The sequence below is a fragment of the Sinohyriopsis cumingii genome, chromosome 11 (assembly GCF_028554795.1).
Source record: "Sinohyriopsis cumingii isolate HCF-2022 chromosome 11, ASM2855479v2, whole genome shotgun sequence".
In the NCBI taxonomy this organism is placed as follows: Eukaryota; Metazoa; Mollusca; class Bivalvia; order Unionida; family Unionidae; genus Sinohyriopsis; species Sinohyriopsis cumingii.
This window is the reverse complement of record NC_142971.1, coordinates 109,188,235-109,212,913: the sequence shown is the minus strand read 5'-3', so window position 1 is coordinate 109,212,913 and position 24,679 is coordinate 109,188,235. Positions and strand designations below refer to the sequence as shown.

Sequence of the window (24,679 nt, the reverse complement as noted above, 5' to 3'; positions counted from 1 at the left end):
GAAATATTATGATTTTATTTGAATCAAATAAAATATCAAATGAGATAAAGCTAAAACTTTAAAACCAATAAAGGAGACATACATATCAGAATCATCAACTTTATGTAGCTCACGGATAATGTACATCAGCCTGAAATTAATGCTTTGTAATGATAATTCCCATTGAGGCTAGGGTGGCCCCATTCACTACTTACATCAGCCTGAAATTAATGATATGTTATTGCTTACATTATTTTGATTATTACATGTGCATACTTACATACAAACTTTGATCACAGTAGCCAGAAGTCATATAGAAATAAACCTAATGATATTTTGTATTTGATGATTAAATAAAAGAGAAACAAATTAACATTTTAGTCGTCTAACTCTAAACTTAGATTTCATGGTCAATTTGTACACTACACATAAACGGTAAATATAGCTCAAAATATAAAATACGCGCAATGAGTGTCCCTATATCAACAATGGCTGCCCTAGACGCTTGAGAAATCTGAGAATTCCTGAGAAATGAGCATCTCATGTAGATATATTATGAAAAAGAAAAATCTAACACTATATATACTATGCTAAAATAAATAAGTATAAATGTACATTTAAAGCAACTACTGAGTTCATTTTTGTTTTGAAATCATGCTATTATACATAGCTGACAAAACAATACCACTAGAAAGACCTACAAGTCCACCAAACATAGCACTGCCCTTTATGCCGGATGCAATCCCAGCGCCACCTACAAAACATAAAAACGAGGCTTGATCAACTCTGACCTGGTTCCGATTATATCTCAGCCGGTAGCACCTGTCGTATGCACCGTCGGGATCATTTACTGTTCTCATTCTAGCATAAGTCAATAATGGTCCCGATACGACACCAAGGACAAGTCCTCCGCGACCATATCGTGTCATTTTCGCCTTTATACCTGCCCAGTTACGCGTATTTTTTCTCGCTACTGCAACAATTGGTCCAGCCAAGACAGTACCGAGTAATCCGAACGCTTGAATCGTCTTCATTGTTACGTGCATCGTTAACTCAGCCATGGGATATGGAATTTGTCGCATTTCTTCATCCGGGAGATTGAAACCCACATAATTCTTGACCCAGTTTATACTCATCTTGGTAGAATATCTACAACAAATTTGTAAAATTTTTTTTACAAATAACTGTATAATAATTTACTAGCCGATCTAGTAATATTGGTGATATAGATATAATTTCTTCTTTAGCTTTAGTTCCACAACTCAGTGTGGTCACATCTGTAAGTAACCATTACTTGCCATTGATCCTGCATCAACTAATTCAGCAAATCAAAACTTACACATATTCAACCAAGCGAATAAGCTGGGTATATATGCAACGTGATCCCAAAATGTGATCACTTCCAAAGTTAGCTGTTGAGGAAGACATAGTAAAGAAGCGAGAGAGAGAAAGACAGACAGACAGACAGTTGCAAATATACACCAAACAGTGTATGCTTGTTAATAGGTAATCAGGGTTGCATGAATGAGGCTAACTCTAGGAAATAAATATCGATGACTGTCCCTGCACAGTGTCCAGTACAAAATGAACCTGTACGCAGTCAGAGTCCTCTTAAAAAATTTCTAATTTGCTTTTGCTTCTATTTTTATACATACAAATTAAATAACAAAACATGAAAGTTGGTTGCTTTGAAGAAAGTGGAGCACTACAAACATTCAGTGGCTGACTTCTAGATAAGTAATGCGTGGCCATACAATCGCCGGCTAGTATGCTGCAACGGGCGTGGAATATGCTAATCGAAATGACGAACCACATACAGGTCTTGATGGTATAATGTGGTGTGTTGGATAGTACTCCAATGGGTGTTGGTGGTGTAGACCTTTTCAGAAACTATTTTATCTCCCTTGACAGGGTAACTCCTCAGCACCAACAACCACATCTCGGGACTATGCAATTATCAATGGCGTACATGGATAAAGGAATCTTTCAAACTGATAACGCATATAAATATATTTCTTCAAAAGGTATGATGGTGTATGGATAAATAATGGAAACTATAAAATTTGTACCATAATGATGTATATTAAAACTGACTGGAATTGAAGAATATGGTTTTTTAAATTCCAGAATAAAGTGCACTCAACTATCTTTCAACTAAGGATATCAAATCATAAACTACCTTCTGAAACTTTTCAATGGAATAAAATTCCTTATGAAGAAAGAAACTGTATCAAATATTAAAATAATGTTTAGGTGATGAATTACATTACTTCTTCGAGTATAAATTCTTCCATGAGGCTAGGAAAGGAAAGGAAATTTCTGCGTGCAAGATGATTTTACATTACTCAGTCTATCTTTTGTAAACATGTGAAAGAAAATCTAAAACCAGACATGCCTATTCTCATCTTATTGAGAAGTAATATATACTGATATATGGAAACAAAATAGTAAATTTTCGAAACCCAACGTGTTGGGCTTGCTATGTTTACTACATATTGCGTGTTGAGTACTGTTCACTACACATGGCGTATTGATGGTATAGTATTATGCGCTGAATAATAGATGACTGAATACCGGTTACTACAAACAGAGCGATGATGGCATAGTGCGAGGATATTGGTCACTAATCACGACATGTTGATTGTATAGTGTTGGTGCTGGATAGTAGATGAATGAGTACTGGTCACAATACACGGTAAGTTGATGGTATATAGTGGGGTACTGGATAGTAGTTCTGTAGATTTTGGTTACTAAACACGGCGTGTTGGATAATAAATGCTGGAAGTTGGATGGTATAGTGCAGGCTGTTAGATGAAAGCTAAGTATTGGTGACACTGCACAGAGTGGTGGATGGTGAATGTGGGGTATTGGATAGTACATGGTGTTGTTGGATAGTATATCACTAAGTATTAGTCACTACAGAGGGCATGTTGGACAGTAAATATGGGGTATTGGATAGTATATATTTAACATTAACATGTTCCTTGTGTTCAGATAGACCCATCGTTTTAAGCCTTCAAACTGTATTCTGAGCACAGGGGAAATGCTATACAGACCCATGATTTGAAAACTATGGACATTTTAATATTTGCATTTCCCTTGTCAACAGAGTGCCATACTACTAATGTTAAACTTAATGAACTAGTGTTAAGTTCCCCTTGTGCTCCAAGTGCTGTACTTTCAAGAGGGCACTGATAATTTGAATTACCTCGTGCCAACGTACCATTTTCATTCCCAAACTGTAACTTATTACTACTTGCGTATTCTCGACAAGAAAAAAAAAATCGCCATTTTCCAATTGGCAAGATACACATTATGAATCCAGATACACACAGTAAAGTGAACACGACTTACGCAATTTCAGGGCTCTCGCGAAAAACTGCAAACTTGTATCCTCCCGAAATCTGTGTGGCTTACGATAATACATTATATGTTTATTTCATTATTATATAAATCGCTAGATGCATTTAAACAGTGACTGGGTTCACACTCATATTTCAGTTATATATTTTTATTTTTATTTTAATGGGGGAGGGTGTAATAAAAATTAGAGTATATCGATCTAGAATTTGACGCGAAACATGAATTGAGGAATAGCTACGGTTACTATGTAAATACAGGTCCGTAAAAATGAAGGAGTTATATCTGAAATGTTGAAACTGATTGGCATAAGTTCAATACCTTAAAACTACCCGCAAACCATTTTTTATTGTTTTATTTTTTTAAATTAAAAAAAAGTAGTTTGCATCACGTAATATGTTAAATTCAAATCCAGTTTCAGATTATATACTGGTGCAAGAAATCACAATTTTAGATCCCATCCAACCTGAGAAATTGGATGAAAAATAAAAAATAAATACATAAATCAGTAAAACGTCAACGTTCTCATGAACATGTCGTTAATTGGTTCATGTACACTGGAAACAGGAAAACAGAAAAGAAATATACCAATTGAGACAAATAATGCCCTCCAATTTTGCAGCCCATTTTGTTTTATTCGATTGCCATGATTAAAATTAACCGAAAGAGAACGAACAGAGTAAAATATAATATTCTTTTTTAAAAGGTGGGGGTCTCTTAAAAACTAGGAAACTCGTCTGTTTATACTCGACTATTAAATGGGAAAATCGACATCGGAGAATCGTCTTGTGGAAGAAACGACGTAAAGTTCTGAAACAGATTATTGTTTGCTTGTTTTTAAATCGAATACATTTCGTCGCATCATCGGTGCTGTTTTATCGACTTGCCCTTTTGACAAGCTGACTGACATTTTTGACAAGTTGATATAACATCTACATCCGGGCCCCTTCTGAGGATGAGAGGCCCCTACACAATAGTTACATTGAAATTTTAAAATGAATTGAATGCCAAAACAAGCTCTTATAATGTGATATAGTGACTTAAAAGACAACTAAGTACATAGAGTATTTATGATCTAAAAATAACTGGTATGAACCAATTACCCCTTAGGGGTCGAGGTCCGGGCCATATGCCACCAACCCCACCCTTCTGACTAGGCATGTCTACCATATCGCACCCGCATAATTGCCCCCCCCCCCCCACCACCACCACTTTTTAAACGACAGCCACCGTAATCTTGTCCGATCATGTAGACAAATGCTCACATTTCCGTTTTCGAAACTCTCCCAACGTATGTCAACAATTAGTCCTACCTGTAAGGCCTGACGCTGATATTTATGTTTTAGCACCTAAACAAAATCAAAATGTGCTATGTCTTACATGTAGGACTAGTCAACAATGAGAACCGTAAGGTTCACATGTATGCTTGTTAACACGAAGAAATCACAATTCCACTAAATTTAAAATGAAGGTCTTACCGTCGAAACGAAAGGCAGAAGATTAAGTGTCTGTGTCGGTTCCAGTACTAATAGAAAGCGTTATGAGCTCGCTCGGCACATCCGAAGTAATCCGCAAGTTGTCTTGTAACTGGGGTGAAGAACTGGGTCGTTTATGATGAAGGTCAGCTTAGACTATTCATATCAAAAGCGACATTGCGTACCGTGGGTTATTAATGTATGATATTAAACAAATTTCAATACAAGCACCGGATTCCCCATGGCTGGGTCAGAAGGAAAGTTAGACCAACAAGTAGATCTGCGCTTTTTTCCTGCCATTTGTGGTAGTGAAGATCACCGCTAACAAAAATGTCGAAACAAAGAGCGGAGATCCGTTTGTTGGTACATGTGTATATGGAGCAAAGATATATACTTGCTGGTATACAGTAAATCAACCGTTATTTTCTCTTCCACATTTTTTTATTTATTTTTTTCAAGAGCATAATGCAAGTCGTCTTCTTGCGGAATCGGCCAAAACCAATGCATTGTCCGATGCGTGCAGTAAAATTTGTTTCCGGATCTCTGCAGCTAGCGAGTGGGTGGGACCCTATGGCTTATTGTAATTGCATAGGGAACAAGAATTTCCCCAGGTTTCCTCGCTGATTATACTGGCTATTAAAAAAAAAAAGAGTAAAGAACGTTTAATTCCCTTCGTTTTGACGTATGACTGATGGGTGTAATATGTTGTTGTAGGGTTTAACGCCATTTTTTAGCACACGATAGGATATACATGGCGGCCAGTATTGATGGTGGAGGAAGAACCCGGGAAATTCCCGGAAAGAACCACCGACCCTCGAGAAGCTACTGGCAAGCTTTCTCACATACCCACATTGGCCGAATCCAAGACTCGAACCCACGTAGACAGAGGTGAGATGGCAGTGATCCGTAACGGAGAGCGCTTTAGACCACTCGGCCACTCGGGGCCCCGGGTGTAATATGGGTTACAGGGCATACAGCTTGGCGTTATTGTGCATCTTTAAACAAAAAAAAAAAAAAAAAAAAAAAAGTTTGCTAGCTCTGCTTTATCATTATCACTTCCAGGACTTCAGACATGTGTGATTTTGATTTTTAATGTAGCTTTAAAAAAAAAAAAATCAGTCATATTGCTACGTAGACCAACAAGTAGGTCTCCACTTTTTTCTGACCAAAGAGTCAGGTGCTAATTTCAGTAATGAGTGTTCCAAACTCAAGACTGTTACAGGACTGAAATTTTGTCAATAACAAAAATGACTACTTCTCAGTTACAACTAGGCTAAGCTCTCAAAAGATTCATTTTGCTAAAATCTAACTTTATTATCAACCAATCCTAGCCAGCCAATTCCAAATATACTCTATTTTACCCATTTACTGACTGGCTCACAGTTATCCTTACAGGAACCAGAACAAATTTTACTTTATATTCTCCACATTGGTTTCTAAGTACTGAACTTTCCATTGTGTGACAATCAATACAAATCATATGTTAATCTCAAATACCTTCAAAGAGGACTTCACAGTGAAGTGTTTGTCATAGGTTTACCAGCATTTTTTGAGAAGCTGGACTGTAAACAAATCAATGTGCAATGGATTGCCAATTTCACTTCCAGATCATCATGACCTTATTACTCACTGTACACTGTCGCCGAAACACACACACAGACAACTACACCATAAGCTCATATTCTAAAGAATAAACAATTACCTTTAAATCTATACTAAGAATGCCTAAATCTAACTCTTGTATCACCACCAAAAGGAGACAGGAAAAGATGCTCAAAATAATAGACTGGGACTACATTCATGGGTACTGAGCAGGAACTAATAATTGTGGTCTGAGTGTCTTACAACGTAAAACATATCACATATTTTGTTTTTGGTGATAACGTCAAAACATACATAGCATGTGTTATGTCTTACATTGTAGGATTAGTGCTAGGAAAGATGTTTCGAGCACAAGTTTGTTCATATCGTCTCAATAAAAATTAAATTTAGACTGTGTATTTTTCAAATTATGAGTTATACAAAATGCGCATTAATTTCCCATTGGAATTATATTCTTTTTCGAGCAACAGTGTAAAATGAGCATCATCTTATGTGACAACATTGCATCCTTTGTCAATGATTTCAGATTTGCTTATTGCATAAATGGAGTTAAATTCATATGACCTTTGTCCTTTGGACATTTTTATATATATTAAATCACTTTAGCAGTTTAGTGACTATGCTGTGTGCAACTATAATAGACAATATCTTCAAACGGCATGCAAACAAGTTCTGATAATTAAATGAGTTCAACCTGTGGATAAAGCATGAATCTTTTTCTACACCCCATACCAATAACTTAGGCAATATTGTACAGTGAATTCGTTTTTATTTTGTTCCAGAGAAACTATCCAGTACTTAATGTCTATTCATTTTGCTTTAATTTCATATGCAAATCTATTTTAAATTTTAATCAGTGCCCATGAATGGACAGCACATTATCACCAATTAACCCCAACCAGCTGAATTGTCCTGTTAATTAAATTAACATTCAACCTGTTTCCCAGTTACCTGTGTTCAACACATTTATGCCCATTTGCATATAAATAAAGCACACATATTGGCAGTTATTTTCATATGATACTTGTTACAGCTATAGTTAATGTTTGTTAGTGGATGTCACATCATACTAAAGGAAAAAAATAATTCAGTACATTGAGATCATCATGTTTTGTATTAAATCCATTCATGCCCAACCGTGCTTAACTGTCATTTTATATATGCATGCCATGATTGACTTGTGCAAGTTGACAGCTTATAGGGACATTTAGTTACGGATATGCATTCCTTGTTTTTGTTGATTTTCATATACAGGATGAGTATTACAGAAGTACGAGTTTGTAACAGTTTCATGATATTAATACTTCCATTCTTGTCATTTACAATTTCAGTTTTGTAATCAGAAGATATTATGAATGAGTGTTCTTAAGTGAAGAATGCATCTCAATATTTCTTTATGAAGAATACTATGATATGAATTTCCATCAGCACTTCATATAGGTTTATATGATTGAAAGCTTTTGTATCTTAATTTAGATCCATCTATTTTTGTGGACCAGGATTCAATTCAATGTTATCTAACTGAGGGAACTTTAAGGATCTGCATCTGCCATTATTTTATTTACAGTATGATGCTAAATTTCCACAATTTTCTTTTAACAAAGAAGATCACCTTCTATAAAATCCACACACCGAGTCCATACTGTTCTAAAAATACATTCAATTTCCATGTACCATTTTCTAAGCACAATTTCAAAGCCAATTATGATCAAAACATACTTCATGCATGTTGTTTCTGTTTTAAGTCCTTGGACTAGTGAATATAATTTTGTTCCCACTTCCCTCAATCAAAACAAGTATTTTTACCTTTTACACGCTTTCATTTAACATCACCACCCTTCCAAACAAAGAAATTTGCAACAAGCTTGTGAAAAGGATTATAATTGAGGGGAGATAACTCATTTTCCCAATATGTATACATTGATATTGAGTTATGTGAACTTTTTAAAGTAATGGGGATAGGGGTGTTTCAATGAAAAAACCAATTAATTAACCCTGAAATCAGCATTATAGCATAGTGTTTATATTAATAAAGGCCAGGTTAACAGTTCATACTGGTGGAGACCATTTGGTCCATGAAAGAATTTTAATCTTACTAAATCTTCTTTAATTCCTAATTAGACAATAAAAAATAATTCATATATGAATAAAGACTTTTTACCAAACATGTATATAATATTAATTGTAGGATTGAAATGAACAGTAGTTAAATGTAGGATTGAAATCAACAGTAGTTAAATGTAGGATTGAAGTTAACAGTAGTTAAATGTAGGATTGAAGTCGACAGTAGTTAAATGTAGGATTAAAGTCAACAGTAGTTAAATGTAGGATTGAAATGAAGAGTAGTTAAATGTAGGATTGAAATGAACAGTAGTTAAATGTAGGATTGAAATCAACAGTAGTTATATGTAGGATTGAAATCAACAGCAGTTAAATGTAGGATTGAAATATTTATATTTCAATATAAATATGTACATAGCTATTTCATATATGCTCCCATATTTAGGTGCCTACTCAAGGAAACAGACAAGATGGGTTGTGGCTGTCAATTCATCACTGCAGCTGTCAAACTAAAACTTGTTAGCAAGCTGTCTAAAACAACTATTAACCCAGACAAAAAAACCAGGCTGGATGTTTATATATATTGAGTGGGTTTAAAGACCTGGTTTGGTTCCAGTGACTGACCCTATTTTTTAATTATTTGTACACATTCGTTTACATTTTTGTCTTGGACATTTTTGTAAGAACATTGTAAGTAGCATTAAGAAATTCACTTCAGGTGGACAGATGGAATTTGACAAGCATATTTATATTATATTGAAATAACCTGATTAGACTTTCATATCATTTCGTTATTTTCTTAAATCTTTTACACATTTGTAACAATTTGGGACATAAACGTTGTAAGGAAGACTGAGCTAAAATTACTTGAGGCAGACAGATTTAGTAAACATATATGTAATATGTAAATGATATGATTAAAACTTCAAGCAATTATAGCAGATTGTTCCATTTTTTAAACTGTTCATGAACTTTTGATCAAAACCTATTTTGCGTTGACAGTGTAATCAAGGTTTCAACAACAAAAATAAAATAAAATAAAAAAAACTCCAAAAACTATTTAGCCAAACCAGGCCATGTCAGGTGTTTAGATATACTGAGTAGATACAAAGTTCTATATAAGTTCGTCCGACTGTCCGTATGTTTAAATTGTGCACACCTATTTATATCTTAGAATGAGACTTATTCTTTAAAAACAAATTGCTGGCATGGTTAACCAACAATCACTCAAGGTAGACAAATGTAGTAATTATTTTTGTAATGATACGTAGATGACCTCTATAGGCTTTCAAGTCATTACAGCAATATTTACAGTACCGTATATACTCGCTTATAAGAAGAGACCAATTGCGAACTGCACAGACCCAGATCTGACATTGCATAATGCGTCGGCAGATCTGGGTCTGTGCAGTTTATTAGGAGTAGTCAGTACAATAAACAACATAGATCCTGGTCGGCAGGTGCATTATGCTATGGCATGTCATGGTCTTTGTTGAAGTTTGACATATCAGCAAATATATACATTATATACACATTAGCAACATTTTTGAAGTTATCTTTGTTTTTAAAGCAAAAACTGTTAGTTAAGTTTATATTTTTATTATTTATTCGATGCAGACATGGTATACATGTTGATGAGCATATGTAGATAACTTTGTTAGATTTTATATTCGTACGGCAGTTTTTCACAAACTTCTCGGCACAAAAGGTTTCACTACAAAATCTTGGATTTGTATGTCACACTATTAACAACATTCCCTTTACTGCACCTTGCTAGAATTTTCCTTTCCACAAATGAAGTATCAATATAACAAAACGACATTATCATGGTGTGGGTGGGTGTAGATATGTTTTGTCTATAATAATTATTTAAAAAAACATCCCTTCATTTATACCAAAGTATACGTACTATGCAATGAACGCTCTGCCAGAAGAATTTATTCCTAAACATCCCATGTTAAGACGTGGATCATTTAAAAATCTTGGTTTTACATTTATAGCTTTTTCTGCATCCATGTACTTTAAAGGGATGCTTGTCCTACGAATTATCATTACCACAAGCAAAATGGTAGACAGATCTACCGGAAAATTAAAACAAAAATTAAAAGGAAAAAGTTCTGATGCTGTTCGCTCGTTTTGGCAAGCTTCTCTCCAGCTACCCGATTATACAACGATTTTCTTTGGAATATTTTTTGGTGGATTGATAAAATCGCAAAAAGTACTCGATTGGAAATTTGTACTCAACGTAACAGTAACACATTAGCCGGTTCTCGGGAAAACCGGCCTGTGACGTAAAATTTTAATATTTACCTTTTTGCATTTTCTGATAGAGTAATGTTTTGAAATTATAATAATATACATTTTGACACCATAGTGGGTCAATTTTTTATCCATGGGCTTGAGAGGGAATACATACCATTGTCAGAGTGCAACTTCATGACGTTAAAGTACCGTTGCACAAACTGCAACGTAATAGTTGAATTGTTTACATAAATAGAACCATCTGCAATTTCTGTTTAAAATTTGTTTAATTACATAAAACGATGTTTAGTTATTAAATACTGAAAATTTAGCTAACTAGGTTCAATATGTATGATGCAGCTTTAATATCGACATTTATTTCCTTTAAAAGTGTTATAGGAGGTGTGATATTTTCTTCCCTGAAACTAATTTTTTTTAAAAGTAACAAAATCAAGAAACTACAATAACCATATGGTGATGCCAAAATGTATTATTATGACACCGAGTCAAGAAAAGTGTGCTAAAGAATAGCATGAAAACGCCACCCACCCACCCCACCCCCTTCCTCTGCGGGTCTTGTATGCGCCACCAACATCGTGTTATACCTACGAGAGAGGTGTGGATGGAAGAATCCTACCAAAGTGTTTCACAAATATATTTTCCATTAGATATTAAAATAACAAACACAATTTACACTAAATACGCCAAAGGTTTTAACAAATAAATATTTATTTAAAAAAAGAAATATAAAATCACCGTGCAGTTAACGATTCTTTCATTTTATTTGAATGTGTGGTTTTCTGCATTTTCTCAAACGTCTAGACAAATTTTTTCTTCTTCATGTAAATAGCCAGATAATGTTTTTTGGTACGTCTCATTAGATACAAAAAGATACTTTGCTTGCGATAGTATAATATAGCTGTATGTGCCCTCTAAACATACACACCTTGAAACAAACTAGCCAAAAATGTATAATCAAGTGTCCTGAAGTATTTTGCACTACATTAAAAATTACTTTAGGTTCCTAGGGAAAAATAAGCTTCGGAATTCTTTGTTTCTGTTTCTTCGTATTTTCCATATTAAGTCTTCTAATTAGTTGTAGGATTCCATGGACTTCTACAAACTGTCACGGCACAACAAGCTTGATTATAACATAAAAAGATAAACATGTCAATTTGATCCTCTTCTATTATTTTAAAATGCAAATTTTCATAAACATAACATTTTATTTAAGGAGTATTATAAAATGGTGGGAGAAAAAAAAACGACAATACGATTTAAACCTGTTTCGCTCCATAGCCATGTAAAAATATAACGACAGTTCAACAGTTTGTGACACTGATCCCGTAATTATTGCCAATAATTTTTGTTTTTCCAACATAACGTTTCTACCCACTATACACTATTTCGCTGAACTAAACTTTTTGTCTGGTTGTTTTATCAAAGGGTCATAGGGAGTGCAAATCATAACAAATGTATGAAATAATACTTAGATTTAATATTTTTCAAAATTATATAGGACATAATATATTCATATATTTTATAAGGTTTAGACTCTTTCGTCGATCAGCAAAGAACATTCGAATTGATCAGTTACGATAAATGCATGAATAATTATAACAAACATTTCTTCATTTTGTCAACCGCTCCGGGGGCCAAGTGGTTAGAGCGTCCGCCTCGGATGCGGGAGGTCGTGGGTTCGATCCCCTAATGAGTCATACCAAAGACTCACAAAATGGTACTAACAGCTGCCTTGCTTGGCGCTCAGCATTATGAGATTAGTGTTAGGACTGGTCGGCCTGGTGTCAGGATAATGAGACTGGGTGGGACATCATGTACATGTCTGCAGCATGATGCCCCAGTGCTAGACATCACTATAAACTGCCACACTGCAGATATCGTAGCGAAATGACTGGATTTTCTTTTTAAAGCTACGTTACAAATCCAAATCACACACACACTCTTCATTTGTCAATATTTTGAAATATTTATTTAATATTCGGGCTTAACATAAGCTAAATACATTGTCATCTTCACAATCCATTAAAATATTTTCAAGGAGTTTTTTTAAAGTCTAATATCGGTTACTCTTGAAAATGGCAGATCAGTTCCACGTAATCATGACGTAGGAGAAATTTACGTCATATTTTATTGGGGTTTTCCAGCGTTTCTCGCTCACGTTCATGAGGCCGGTTTGCGGATGTGTTTTTGATCTTGTTGACTATCCATCAGTGGACGGGTTCTCACAAACACTTTATATTTCTGTAGTCGAAAACACCTGTAAATATGTACATTGTTGTCAAGGTAGTCACATGCGGAGAATTAGGGCACGTCATTTCTCAATTCTGGGATCTCTTATTTTCCTTTGTTGAAGACACGGAAGGCGTCTCGACAGCAGAAGCTTCGGGTTTTACTATTTTGAAATACACCTTTCACGTAGGCAAAATTATAGTATGAATACGCTTTCCTCCACAGGGGCTCGTATCGTTGCTTACAATTTACTAGTCCTACATATAAGACCTGACGCTGATATTTATGTTTTGCACCTAAACAAAATCAACATGTGCTATGTCTTACATGTAGGAATAAAAATTTGCCTGTCATACATGTACTATATAATAACTACAATAGTAGTTGTTATATAGTACATGTATGACAGACAGGTCAATTGTAAACAACGATACGAGCCCCTGTGCTTTCCTCAAGAGAGGTGGGTATTATCATTATCAGTATGTATTTTAGGAGTATGCTGTTCCGAACGTGCATCCAATGGCCTTTGAAATTGAAAATATTAAAAGGGTACATATTTAAAATTAATTTTCCGTTCAGGTCCAAATTTACTGAAAATTATTTAAAGGTTTTTTATTATGTGTCCATTCCCAATCACTCAACAAACATCCTCCAATCCACCCCACACCCTCTTTGGGTATGGTGGGTTTTCCACCTTATATATCTTGTGGACAGTCAAGAAACATTCTCTTTCTTTAACCCATAGATTTTTTGTTTTCTGGGGAAGAGAAGATATGTATTTTTTTTTACCATGTAGTAAACTTTTATTAACCACTTTTGTGGGCAGAAAGGATATAATGTTCTGTTGTATTTAGGTTAGAGCTTGAGGAGAAAATATAGCATTACACCTGGGTTGAGCTGTTAATGTGATATTTTAAGCCCTGTTGTCCCCACTAGAATGATCAAGAGATTGGAATTTGTTCATTTTAATGGGACACTGGCAACTTAGGTGGGATGATGTCCCCTGCACCTGCTCAGGTTGCAGCATAGACATGATTGAGACTGATGTTTTTAATATATAGTAAAAGTTGTAATAATAATAATAATAATAATAATAATATAAAATATATCAGAGTCCTAATAGAGACTATTTGCAGCACTGAAGCAGAACTTTCACTGGGATTGTTAATAAAATTCACTTATGTTCTGGGAGGGGTGGGTGCAAGTAGGCAAGGTTTCAAGTGTCTTTGCAGTGGTCATTTGCAATTATATGCCAGTCCCTTCCCAATTTCAGGGATTTTATAAGGGAAAGTGTATGGTACAATTAGATAGGTACTTTAGAATTGAAAATTTAGGCTCCAAATCAGCCCCCACCCCCTTAGGTTATAGTAAAATTATGTGACTCTTTACAGAGAAGTAATCTTTTCATATGTTTAATAGATGAAATATTTGATAATTAATTGATTTTGATTGTAACAGACATTGTTATGTACAATGAGCCATAAGTTGCTTCTGATTGTACATCAAAAATTCAAGTTTTCACTCATTTTATGTTCAGTAGTGGTAATTTCAAAGATTCAGTTGAATTTTTTGTAAGCATTTATGATCGTAAAATTGGTATTAAAGATTACCGCAGATTATAAAACTTCTTTAATTTTTAACCTTTCTTTTTGAAGGGAAAATTGGTACAATGTTTTTACTTTGATTACTGGCATTAATGCAGTGTATTGAAACAAAATGGGGGTATGGAATAGCATAAAATACAAGGCAAGCTAAAATGAACTTTATATTATAAGCATGTTTAGTAAATGGCAGATTTTAGGGTGACTATTTTGCCTGAATCACCCCCTTGTGTGGACCCTGATATTACAAGAGTCTTTGAGTTTAAATAATTTTTTTGCATGATTTTTATTACAAATTAGCAAGAATCAAGTAACACTGTGCATCCTAAAATAGACACTAAGTAGGGTCATGCATTTCTAAAAGTACTGTCCTACTTTCCAGACATAGGGCACTGTGTACAGTATATTTTAAATTAGGTTTTAATTAAATACATGTATGTTATTTTTTTTATATATCGGACATATTTGTGATGGAATATTTAGGGTCATCCATGTCCAGCTGCATTGTCCATCCATAACAGAGTTTGAGTCAGTAACTTTTGATTTCTTTAGCTGGACTGAAAAATAGTTCTGTATTAGGCTGTACACTAAGGATATCTTACTTTAAGTTAAGTTTTCATCATTTCCCAGCTAAAGTTTGTGGAGCAATGGCCCTATTTTTTCCCTTATATTTTCACTTAGCAATTTGAAATAACTTCATGAATTGATTAACCAAATTTGTGAGGCGGCCTTATGTTGTGAATACCCAGATCATATTTGATTTTCATTATTTTCTAGCAAAATTTAAATCAGGTATAGATCCACTTTAAATTAGAACATTGTCTTTAAATTTTTGCTCAGTAACATTTGAAGAAATGTATGGATTGAAACCAAATTAAGTATAAGGCATTATATTAGGAATATTGTGGTCAGTTGTGATGTTCGCCATTATCTGGTGACATGCCAGTTATTGTCCCAATTTGACTTTGAAACTATTTACATCACATAGACAGAGACGTGTTGTAAGAAGACTTTTCTAGTTTTTATTTGAGTCTCATATTCTATTTATGGTGAAGTGATGAAAGTTAGTGAAGAAAATAATATATATTTACATTACTACTTCCATCACCTCGATCCCCACCCCTTGATGTCACCTTAAGCCATGGTGTAAAAGAAATGCCAAATTATCATCTGAAATAAGGTAGTCTGAATAAATAATGGCAGATTAGAGAGTTCTTTGTAATTCCCATTTTTGTTCTTTTGATCATTTTTTTAGCAGTTTCTTTGGTCAGCAGTAATTATTCGTACAATTACAACGAAAATCTCCAACATAATGGAGATCTGATAGGCACTAATAAAATGTCTGTTCTGGTGACCTTTTTTACTCCTGGTTTGCATATTCTTAGTAGCACTGCATTTCATTTAGGAAGGGAGATGCAGTAATGTAGTGGTTAGCATACCAGACTGAAGACTGAAAGGGTGCAGTCTTACCAATCTGGGTCAGCCATGGTAATGTGCCTCCAGGCCCAAGGCACTTTACTAAAATTGCATCGGCACTACTTAATATATTGTATTGCAATACTTAACTAAATCAGTCATTTAGGAAGAGTAATCATTAGTATTTATATATTTAAATGATATTTTTCACATTCAGTAATATAAAAGCAGCAATTTATGAATTGGAAGATCAGTAGAACAAGATCTTGCATAGGTATCCATCAGATAAAATTATAAGTAGATCTGAATTTTAATCACATTGGTAATTTTTATAAATATTTATCATTATAGCAAGTGCAAAATATGCAGTATGTTTGATATTAAAGTAGAGCTGTGTAACCTGACCTTAAATAATCTAAGCCTGAAAACTCAGTTCCAGACTGTATGTAAGGATAGTAAGGTGGGTTTATTTTTTTCACCTGCAATAATCACGTATTTGAAATACTTTAATAATGAATAAAATTGGGCATTGCGTCTGCTGTACTTTGATTGGATCAAGTTGCCTCTGCTGTACTTTGATTGGATCAAGTTGCCTCTGCTGTACTTTGATTGGATCAAGTTGTCTCTGTTGCACTTTGATTGGATCAAGTTGTTTATTGTACTTTAATTGGATCAAGTTGTCTCTGTTTTACTTTGATTAGATCAAGGTGTCTTTACTGTACCTTGACTGGATCAAGTTGTGTCTGTTGCACTTTGATTGGATCAAATTGTCTTTGTTGTACCTTGATTGTATCAAGTTATTTTTTCTGTACATTCATTGGATAAAAGATGGAACCAGTGGTAAAACCTGTCTATGTAGTCACGTCTGGGAAGTTAAAGCTGGTGACTGATCAAGTTTTATTTCTATATAATTTGGTACTCAGAGCACCAGAAAGTGGCTGTCTTTATTAGGCAGGTTATTGCTTAATAAAGATGTTTTAGTTAAGAAGGGTGGCTAATTCAGGGTTCAAAGGATTTAGTTTTCTATTAATGCTTTATAATTTTTTATTTTTTGTGATTAGTGTATGTAACAATACAGTTTCTTAAAAGGTATGAAAATGGTAAGCAAACTGGACCATAATTTGACATATTTTCAGAGTGACAGATATATGTGAAATCCGAATTTGAATAAAAATTTATTTTTTAAAACTAATATTCCTTTGTCATCATAAAACATATTCACACTTTATTTGATGATACGAAGATGGATATATCTGCTAATGAACCAATTCAGGTACTTTAAAAAAAAACATTTTCCTGTTTATTATATAGTTATTTAAATATATTAATGAAATTTAATTTTTTTACATATCTGCAAATATAAGTGATTCTTAATAGAACTCCTTGGCACAGTTCACTAATTCCTAAATAGGTCTATATTTATAACATCACAAACTTTGAAGATGATATATATCGTAGTATTTAAGATATGAACGTTCAATTATGTTTTGAATTTTGTCTTTATATTTAAAATTGAATAAAGAGTACATTACTTTCCAGTGATTAATACCATGACTTTTAATTGAGATGCATGCTCTATTTTGGACCTTTTTAAAAAAAATATAGTACCTATCTTGTTTAGGTATTGAGAAGTTTGAAAATAAAGATGTGTGATAGAGTTCTACAAATAATGACCCTTCTACCACTGGGACACATCTGACTGCATTTTGCATGTGTATTCACCGCTCTGATGGCCTAGTGGTTAGAGTGTCCGCCTTGGATGCAGGAGGTCATGGGTTCGATCCCCAGCCGAGTCATACCAAAGACTTACAAAAACAGTACTAACAGCTGCCTCGCTTGGCGCTCGGCATTAAGAGGTTAGTGTTAGGACTGGTCGGCCCGGTGTCAGGATAATGTGACTGGGTGGGACATCATGCTACATGTCTGCGGCATGATGCCCCAGTGCTAGACATCACTATAAACTGCCACATTGCAGACATCGTAGCGATATGACTGAAAAATTGTTAAAGCTACGTTAAAAATCCAAATCACATCACATCACAACACATGCATGTGTATTCCAACAGTTTGAATAGAGCTTTAACTTGTTTCAGAGATAAAGACATAGATAATGGAGGAAGCACAAGGCAAAGACATTGGTGAAACATTATCCAATCCTGTCAAGATTCTGGTAGTTGGTCCGGCTGAAACTGGAAAAACCTGCTTTGTATCAGCTGCCTGTGATAGGGATTTTACTGAAACCTATGTTCCAACTATCGGGGTGGATTTTTGTACCAAAAAGATCACAGTAGATACAAATGTTATCAGACTCCAAATTTGGGATACTGCAGGACAAGAAAGGTAATTCTATGTGTTGTTTTTCTTGTAAACTATTCATGAGCTTGAAACTCTTTAAAGAACTTTCATCAATTTCACATTTGTGCAGTCTTAGGTGATACATTACAGGACTGCATTTTTCTGGTCAGTTATTTTTACATTCTTTCAGATAAATGATTAGATATGTGTAAAATTCCAAAATAGGTTTTGAGTAAAATAACAGATGAAAGAAAATGTAACACTTTGCCATGTTAATTATACCTGTCCATATGTCTACAATCTAATAACGCATACATCAGTTGGTTTTAAAATTTCATTGATAATCAGGAAAACTTTGAAGTTTCATTAACAATCGATCTAATTCATTGAAAACAGTTTTTATTATGTATATTTAATTTATATTGTTTGTTAGTTATTTCTCCATGATTATATGTTATTATGGTTGTATTAAGTGCTTGACCTTGTCCAAAGTCAGGTTCATGTTGTACCTGACCAGTAACATTGATTTTGTAAATAGCAGAATACATAGTTAATATTTTGTCTATGATTGTGGATTAAATATTCATATCATTATCAATAGAGGTAAACATGTTTATTTAGGTCTGTGTCTAGGACACTGGAATTATCCCATTAAAAAACATGGTCCACCTGATGTTTGCCATGATCTTTATTAAAATTTTAGTAATAGATCTTATCTTATTAATAACTTAAAATGTTTTAGAAATGAACGTTTGACCCTCAGACTTTTTCTGTTTTATTTATATATATATATATATATATATATATATATATATATATATATATATATATATATATATATATATATATATATATATATATATATATATATATATATATATATCCTTGTTTTTTGAAAAATTAGATCTTTGGCAGAATCAGTCTTATTGTTGTGTTCAGTATATGATTTGGGTGGAATTATTTATTCAAATGATTCTCTGGAAATACAAAGTGCTCATCAATAATATTCTTGGACTGGAACATTAATTTGGAATTATAGTGAATTCAGACAAGAACATTTTTGGATTATATTATATTGATACATCAAAAAACTGTTAGCACATCATCACAATGGAAGCCATGGGTATATTAGCTTATTCGAGACTACAAATACATCAACACATTTGGAATATATTTGGAATACTTCTGGAATTCAGTTGGAACTTCATACATTTGGGCATGTGATAAAACTTTTAGAACTTTGAGATTTAATTCACAATATTTTAAGTTCTTTTTAAATTTTTGCTTCATATTCCAGGGAAATAAATTATTTGTTGAATGTTATAAAAACTTATTGGTTTTCACTATTTTCTTATACATATAGTTTAAAACCAGAGTCGTACCATTGTGCAGTAACATTTCTCAAGTCTTACTCTTCTGTACATTGGAATTCCAATGAAAATGAACGTTAGTTGAGGTCCCAATGTTTTCTTTCTTTAATTTCAGTAAACTCTGTCCCTTCCCCCCTTTTCCAACTGTCCCAAAGTGTTTGTTTATTTGTACACTAAAATTCATGTGGCTACCCAAAGGTCCCAAAAGGTGCCTAGAAGGTTTAAGACCATTAGAGCACATACATGCACAATGAGTCTATCAGTATTCATTTCCCATTGTATCCCTCATCTCTCAGGATGACCAGTTTGGTGAACCTCTATATTGAGGACATTTGTTTTTAAGTGCCAATTTTGACTGGTTCCCAGGGTGACCACACTGCACAGGATTGAACATATACCTTGCAGCTGTTGTTAATAGTCAGTTTCAAAATACATGGGCTCATACATGCACCATGTTTTTAGGCAATACATCAAATATTTTAGCCAGTGATGCATGATTAATACAGCATTCCCTCACTGTAAGACACTGCATTATAATACTGTTTGATCTTAAGTGGATATGGTTATGGATTTCCATTTCATTATGTAATAATACAATTATATGGATACTGTTTTTTGTTATAAAGCAGCCTCACTATAAAGTAGAACTACATGGCTTCCATGGACAGTATTCTAGTGAGGGAGTACTGTACAGTGCAGACTTCTTTATAATACTAGTAGCAGTCATTAGCCAAGAGTTAAACTGAAGCAATGTAAATTAACAGCAGTAATGTAAAATATAATCAATTTAATGTCATCATTGAATGTACCAACATTCTAAGCAGTATATTGACTGGCTTTGTAGTGAGGGACCGTGGTATACTGACAGGCTTTATAGTGACGAGCAGTGGCATACTGACAGGGACATTGGTATACTGACAGGCTTTGTAGTGAGGGACAGTGGTATATTGACAGGGACAGTGATATACTGACAGGCTATATAGTGAGGGGCATTGGTATACTGACAGGCTTTATAGAGAGGGACAATGGTATACTGACAGGGACAGTGGTATACTGACAGGCTATATAGTGGGGGACAGTGGTATACTGATAGGCTTTATAGTGAGGGATAGTGGTATACTGATGGACAGTGGTATCCTGACAGGCTTTATAGTGAGAGACAGTGGTATACTGTTATGCTTTACAGTGAGGGACATTGGTATCCTGACAGGTTTCATAGTGAGGGACAGTGGTATACTGACAGACTTTATGAGAGGCCACTGTAACGGGTGTATATATACAGCTTTGAAATGTGGTGCAAATTTGCATCAACGGAATATCAGCATTTTAAACCTTAGAGCTTTTTGACTTGAAGTAACAAGTTATGTGGTCTTGATAGACATATAATTAATGTGTAGATATATACAATATATACCAGTATGTAAAAAAGTGCAATGAAAATTCTCTAAACCAGGCCACTTGTAACCCAGCTTTCTCTGCAGAATGGCCCAAAAGGCTGGTCCCTTTAAGGCCATTCTAAGCATAATCAGATCTCCCTAGACTGGTCAGCAGAATAAAATAGCCTAAATGTTTGGTCTGTCTGGTTTACCAAAGTTTCACTGCCCTTTATTATATGTAAGGTTATATGATGAGTATATGATAAATTTTTAGCTAAGAGTGCAAACAGAACTCATTTCTTCTTATTTTTTATACAGATTTAGAGCTATACAAACTTCCTACTATAAGGGATCAAAAGGTATTCTCTTGGTCTATGATGTGACTTCAAAAAAATCATTTGATGAGGTGGACAGTTGGCTTAAAACAATACGTGAGCACAGTGGACTAAGTACTACAGTACTGTTGATAGGAAATAAAACTGACAAGGTACAAAGGGAGATTTCAACAGTAATGGGAAAGAAAAAAGCAGAGGAATTTGGAGTTCTTTTTGCAGAGACAACAGCTACTGATAAAATCAGTGTTCAGTATGCAATCAATAAGTTGATTTCTGTGATAGCAAAAGGTAAATTAGGCTGGTGGCAACCAAGTATGTGTAACATAACATGGTGATCAAAATCATAACTTTAATTATTCATGGTTTTGTGGTCTGAAACACTTGAGACAATTAACACAGTAATACATGCTGCATCTTCCTTGTAAGGTACATGTATACTGATGTCTGCATGTTTATTAATGGCTTGGAACCTGATTCATGGTTACCTTTACAGACTTCTGTTGAGAAATTCTAGCAATATTTAAATAATTATTCAAGGATAGATATGAAATTTTCAAGAACTGTAATTAAAATTTTTGAAGATGTTAATTTTGGTAAAATTCATTTCTATTTTTTAAATTTCGTTTTTTTTTTTTGTTGTGCCATGGGACTTTCTAGAATTTCACCCATTTTTCAATCAGCCATAATGGCCCGTGTCAACATAACTAAAGACAACATTCATTTTTCTATCAACCATAATGGCCCATGTCAACATAGCTCAAGATAACATCTATTTTATATTTAGGCATAATTGACCAAGTCAGCATAGCTCAAGACAGCATCCATTTATTTACTGGAAAACATTATGAGGTCATTACAATCCCAGATATGGTTGAATAGTACTGAGGACATAAATGGCTGAATATTAAGTCCTTTTGATTATGTTAGCACTCCAACATGGCTTATTCTCTTCTATGAGGAACAAGTTGGCACATGGTACTTAAAACAAAATAAAAGTTATGCCAGCACTTTTATTGTATCCATTCTTCAAAGAAAAACATTTGAATAACATTAATCTGTATTGGTTTCATTCTGGCCTTGTTTCTTCATAAAATACTACAAATTATTCAACCTCACCTCCTCATCTATAAAAAAAAGATATGTTACACTGGCCTAGTAAGGAAAATTTCTCTTAATTTCTTTAGAAACTTTTATAAACCAGATGTGTGAGGCTTTATGTCGTATTGAGCATATTCTGTTTCAGAAACATATATTTGATATCTATGTGGACAGTGCTGATTTTTGTCATTTTTAAATCATGTCTTCTATAGAAAAAACAAAAAACTGTATGATTCATTAGTATTTATTCTGTAATTAATTTGCATATGTCAAAGCGGTATCTCGTTATGTTTTATATTGATCAAGTAGCACTTTGGTCACATGACCTATGCAGAGCAGAACATAATCCCAAATATTGTAATAGATCTTGGGACTTGAATGCTTTAATATGATGGGTGGGGTGTTTTTTTTTCTCATGTTGTAAATTAAACATATTAATTTCAATGATTATATAGTGCTGAAAGAGTGAATTTGAACACTGGAATGTGATTTGAAACAGAGATTGTGACTTACCCCAAAAGGTGTGTGCAATTCTTTATGTTATGTGTCAAGTGTGATCGCCGGTAATGTGGTAGCAATTTCACTGTCATCCAGTTCGATCTTGCACATTGTTAAATACTCATACAATCTTTTAGAATCTTGTTTTATATAAATTTATCACACCCAGAAATGTTTATCACACCAATATTACCCGTCCAAATTAGCATTTGAATAGCACTGAGCTTGACGAGTTCATCAGCTGACACTACAAATATATCTGCAGCCATGATGTCTGATTACTAGTTCACATGACTGGTTCCAAACACAAAATCTGTCATATTTCACAATGCTTTTAAATTAAATTTCACTTGATCATTGTAAATGCTGGCCCTCTTTTATATAAGTATGAGTATGTTTTGGACTTTTAATATTGTATTCTTCATTTTTATGCTAGTCAAATGTATTTTCAATGTTGTCAGCACTCGCTTCTACTTGTTTACTCTTCACCCATGCTTAGCACATTGGTTACAATGTAAAAGGCTTTTATGTTTGGCAGACAAGACATGATACAAAATGTTTATATATTTGTTACTGATCGAGTATAGACAAACAAGTGATGCTAACTAAATTGTACGATAACCCTCTGTGCTCTAGTTGTTGAGTATCTTTTTGACACAATCTGACCTGTTTGGCATCCCAGACAAGCCATGATTGGTCCGAATCAGGTCACATGACTTATTTTCAAAGTGTATAAATAGGAGCAAAATTTTATGGTCAGCAGATAGGTATCAACAGTCATAGCATCCACAGTCACAGATCTTCACCAAAGAAAACAATTACTGTCTTGAGATAGTTATAATTACAAATGTACTGAAACACATCAAGAAACTAATAGAAAGTTATTTCTTTATGATCAAAATAGACTGAAATTACATCTGTACAACAGCAATCTGAATCAATTCAATCAAATTCAATACAAACTTAATATTGTGCCACACTAAATATAAGTAGCCATCTCCCACCATACTAAGAATCTCAGCCTTACAAAATAGGTACTTACACTATAGGCTATCCATTTCTTGCTGTATGATAAGATTGGGGTCATAAAAGGCCAGCATATAATAGTCTCTGTGTATCATATATATTACATGTAATATATATATATTTTATGTGTATTTTTCTTTTATTAAGCATTTTATTATAATTTCACAGTCAAAAATAAAAAGGTCCTGAACTGTAACCTTTCTTAAAATTTATTATTACATTTATATAAATTAGCACATACCCCCCCACCATCCATAACAATATCACAACCCCAGTAGTATGTTTTATAAAATCAAATTCCATGACAAAAGGGAAAAAATACAGAGTAACCTAACTATAACACGATGGTCAGGGAGCACAAAGTGACATTGTGCTATGTCACTAACATATGGTGCAGTCTCAAGACCATCCCATTAATTAACAAAAATATTGCATGCCTGTCTGTTTTAATATTCAAGAATAAGGACTGGGAGGGGATGGGGAATCCAAAACTGTGGGCTTCAGTGTAAGTAATGAACCAAAACTGATGCATATTAAACAAGAAATACTGACAACTGTGTGTATTTGATATTTAATTTCTTGCAAAGAAAGCACTGGGATATGCACATATATGAAACTCAGCAACTTGTATTCTAAAAGTAATTACATGTTTATATTGAACTCGAAGAAAAAAATTACATCTGTCTGTCCAGCTAT

General features: G+C 33.9%; 2 protein-coding genes across 6 annotated transcripts; one reads left to right on the top strand and one right to left on the bottom strand.

The window, feature by feature from the left end:
- Positions 1-4,954, bottom strand: LOC149789272 (uncharacterized). Its single transcript, XM_089975459.1, has 2 exons — positions 4,818-4,954; positions 1-1,128 (listed from the first exon to the last, which is right to left on the bottom strand). The coding sequence occupies exon 2, from the start codon at positions 1,113-1,115 to the stop codon at positions 615-617; it is 501 nt and encodes a 166-aa protein (XP_089831585.1). The 5' UTR covers positions 1,116-1,128; positions 4,818-4,954; the 3' UTR covers positions 1-614.
- On the top strand, positions 4,826-24,179 carry LOC149789271 (ras-related protein Rab-13-like). 5 transcript variants are annotated; one of them, XM_089975457.1, is made up of 3 exons: positions 4,826-4,959; positions 18,079-18,325; positions 21,345-24,179. In XM_089975457.1, the coding sequence occupies exons 2-3, from the start codon at positions 18,096-18,098 to the stop codon at positions 21,694-21,696; spliced, it is 582 nt and encodes a 193-aa protein (XP_089831583.1). In that variant the 5' UTR covers positions 4,826-4,959; positions 18,079-18,095; the 3' UTR covers positions 21,697-24,179. The 5 variants fall into 5 exon arrangements, with proteins under 5 accessions (XP_089831583.1, XP_089831584.1, XP_089831580.1 ...); XM_089975458.1 differs by lacking the exon at positions 4,826-4,959 and adding an exon at positions 12,934-13,022; XM_089975454.1 differs by lacking the exon at positions 4,826-4,959 and adding an exon at positions 13,020-13,154.
- The last annotated feature ends 500 nt before the right edge of the window (positions 24,180-24,679 follow it).

Excerpts from the sequence above, each read along its gene's own strand:
- LOC149789272 (XM_089975459.1), bottom strand. The coding sequence starts at position 1,115 with ATGAGTATAAACTGGGTCAAGAATTATGTGGGTTTCAATCTCCCGGAT.
- LOC149789271 (XM_089975457.1), top strand. The coding sequence starts at position 18,096 with ATGGAGGAAGCACAAGGCAAAGACATTGGTGAAACATTATCCAATCCT. Across the intron at positions 18,326-21,344 it reads GATACTGCAGGACAAGAAAG|ATTTAGAGCTATACAAACTT; the intron begins GTAATTCTATGT and ends TTTTTTATACAG.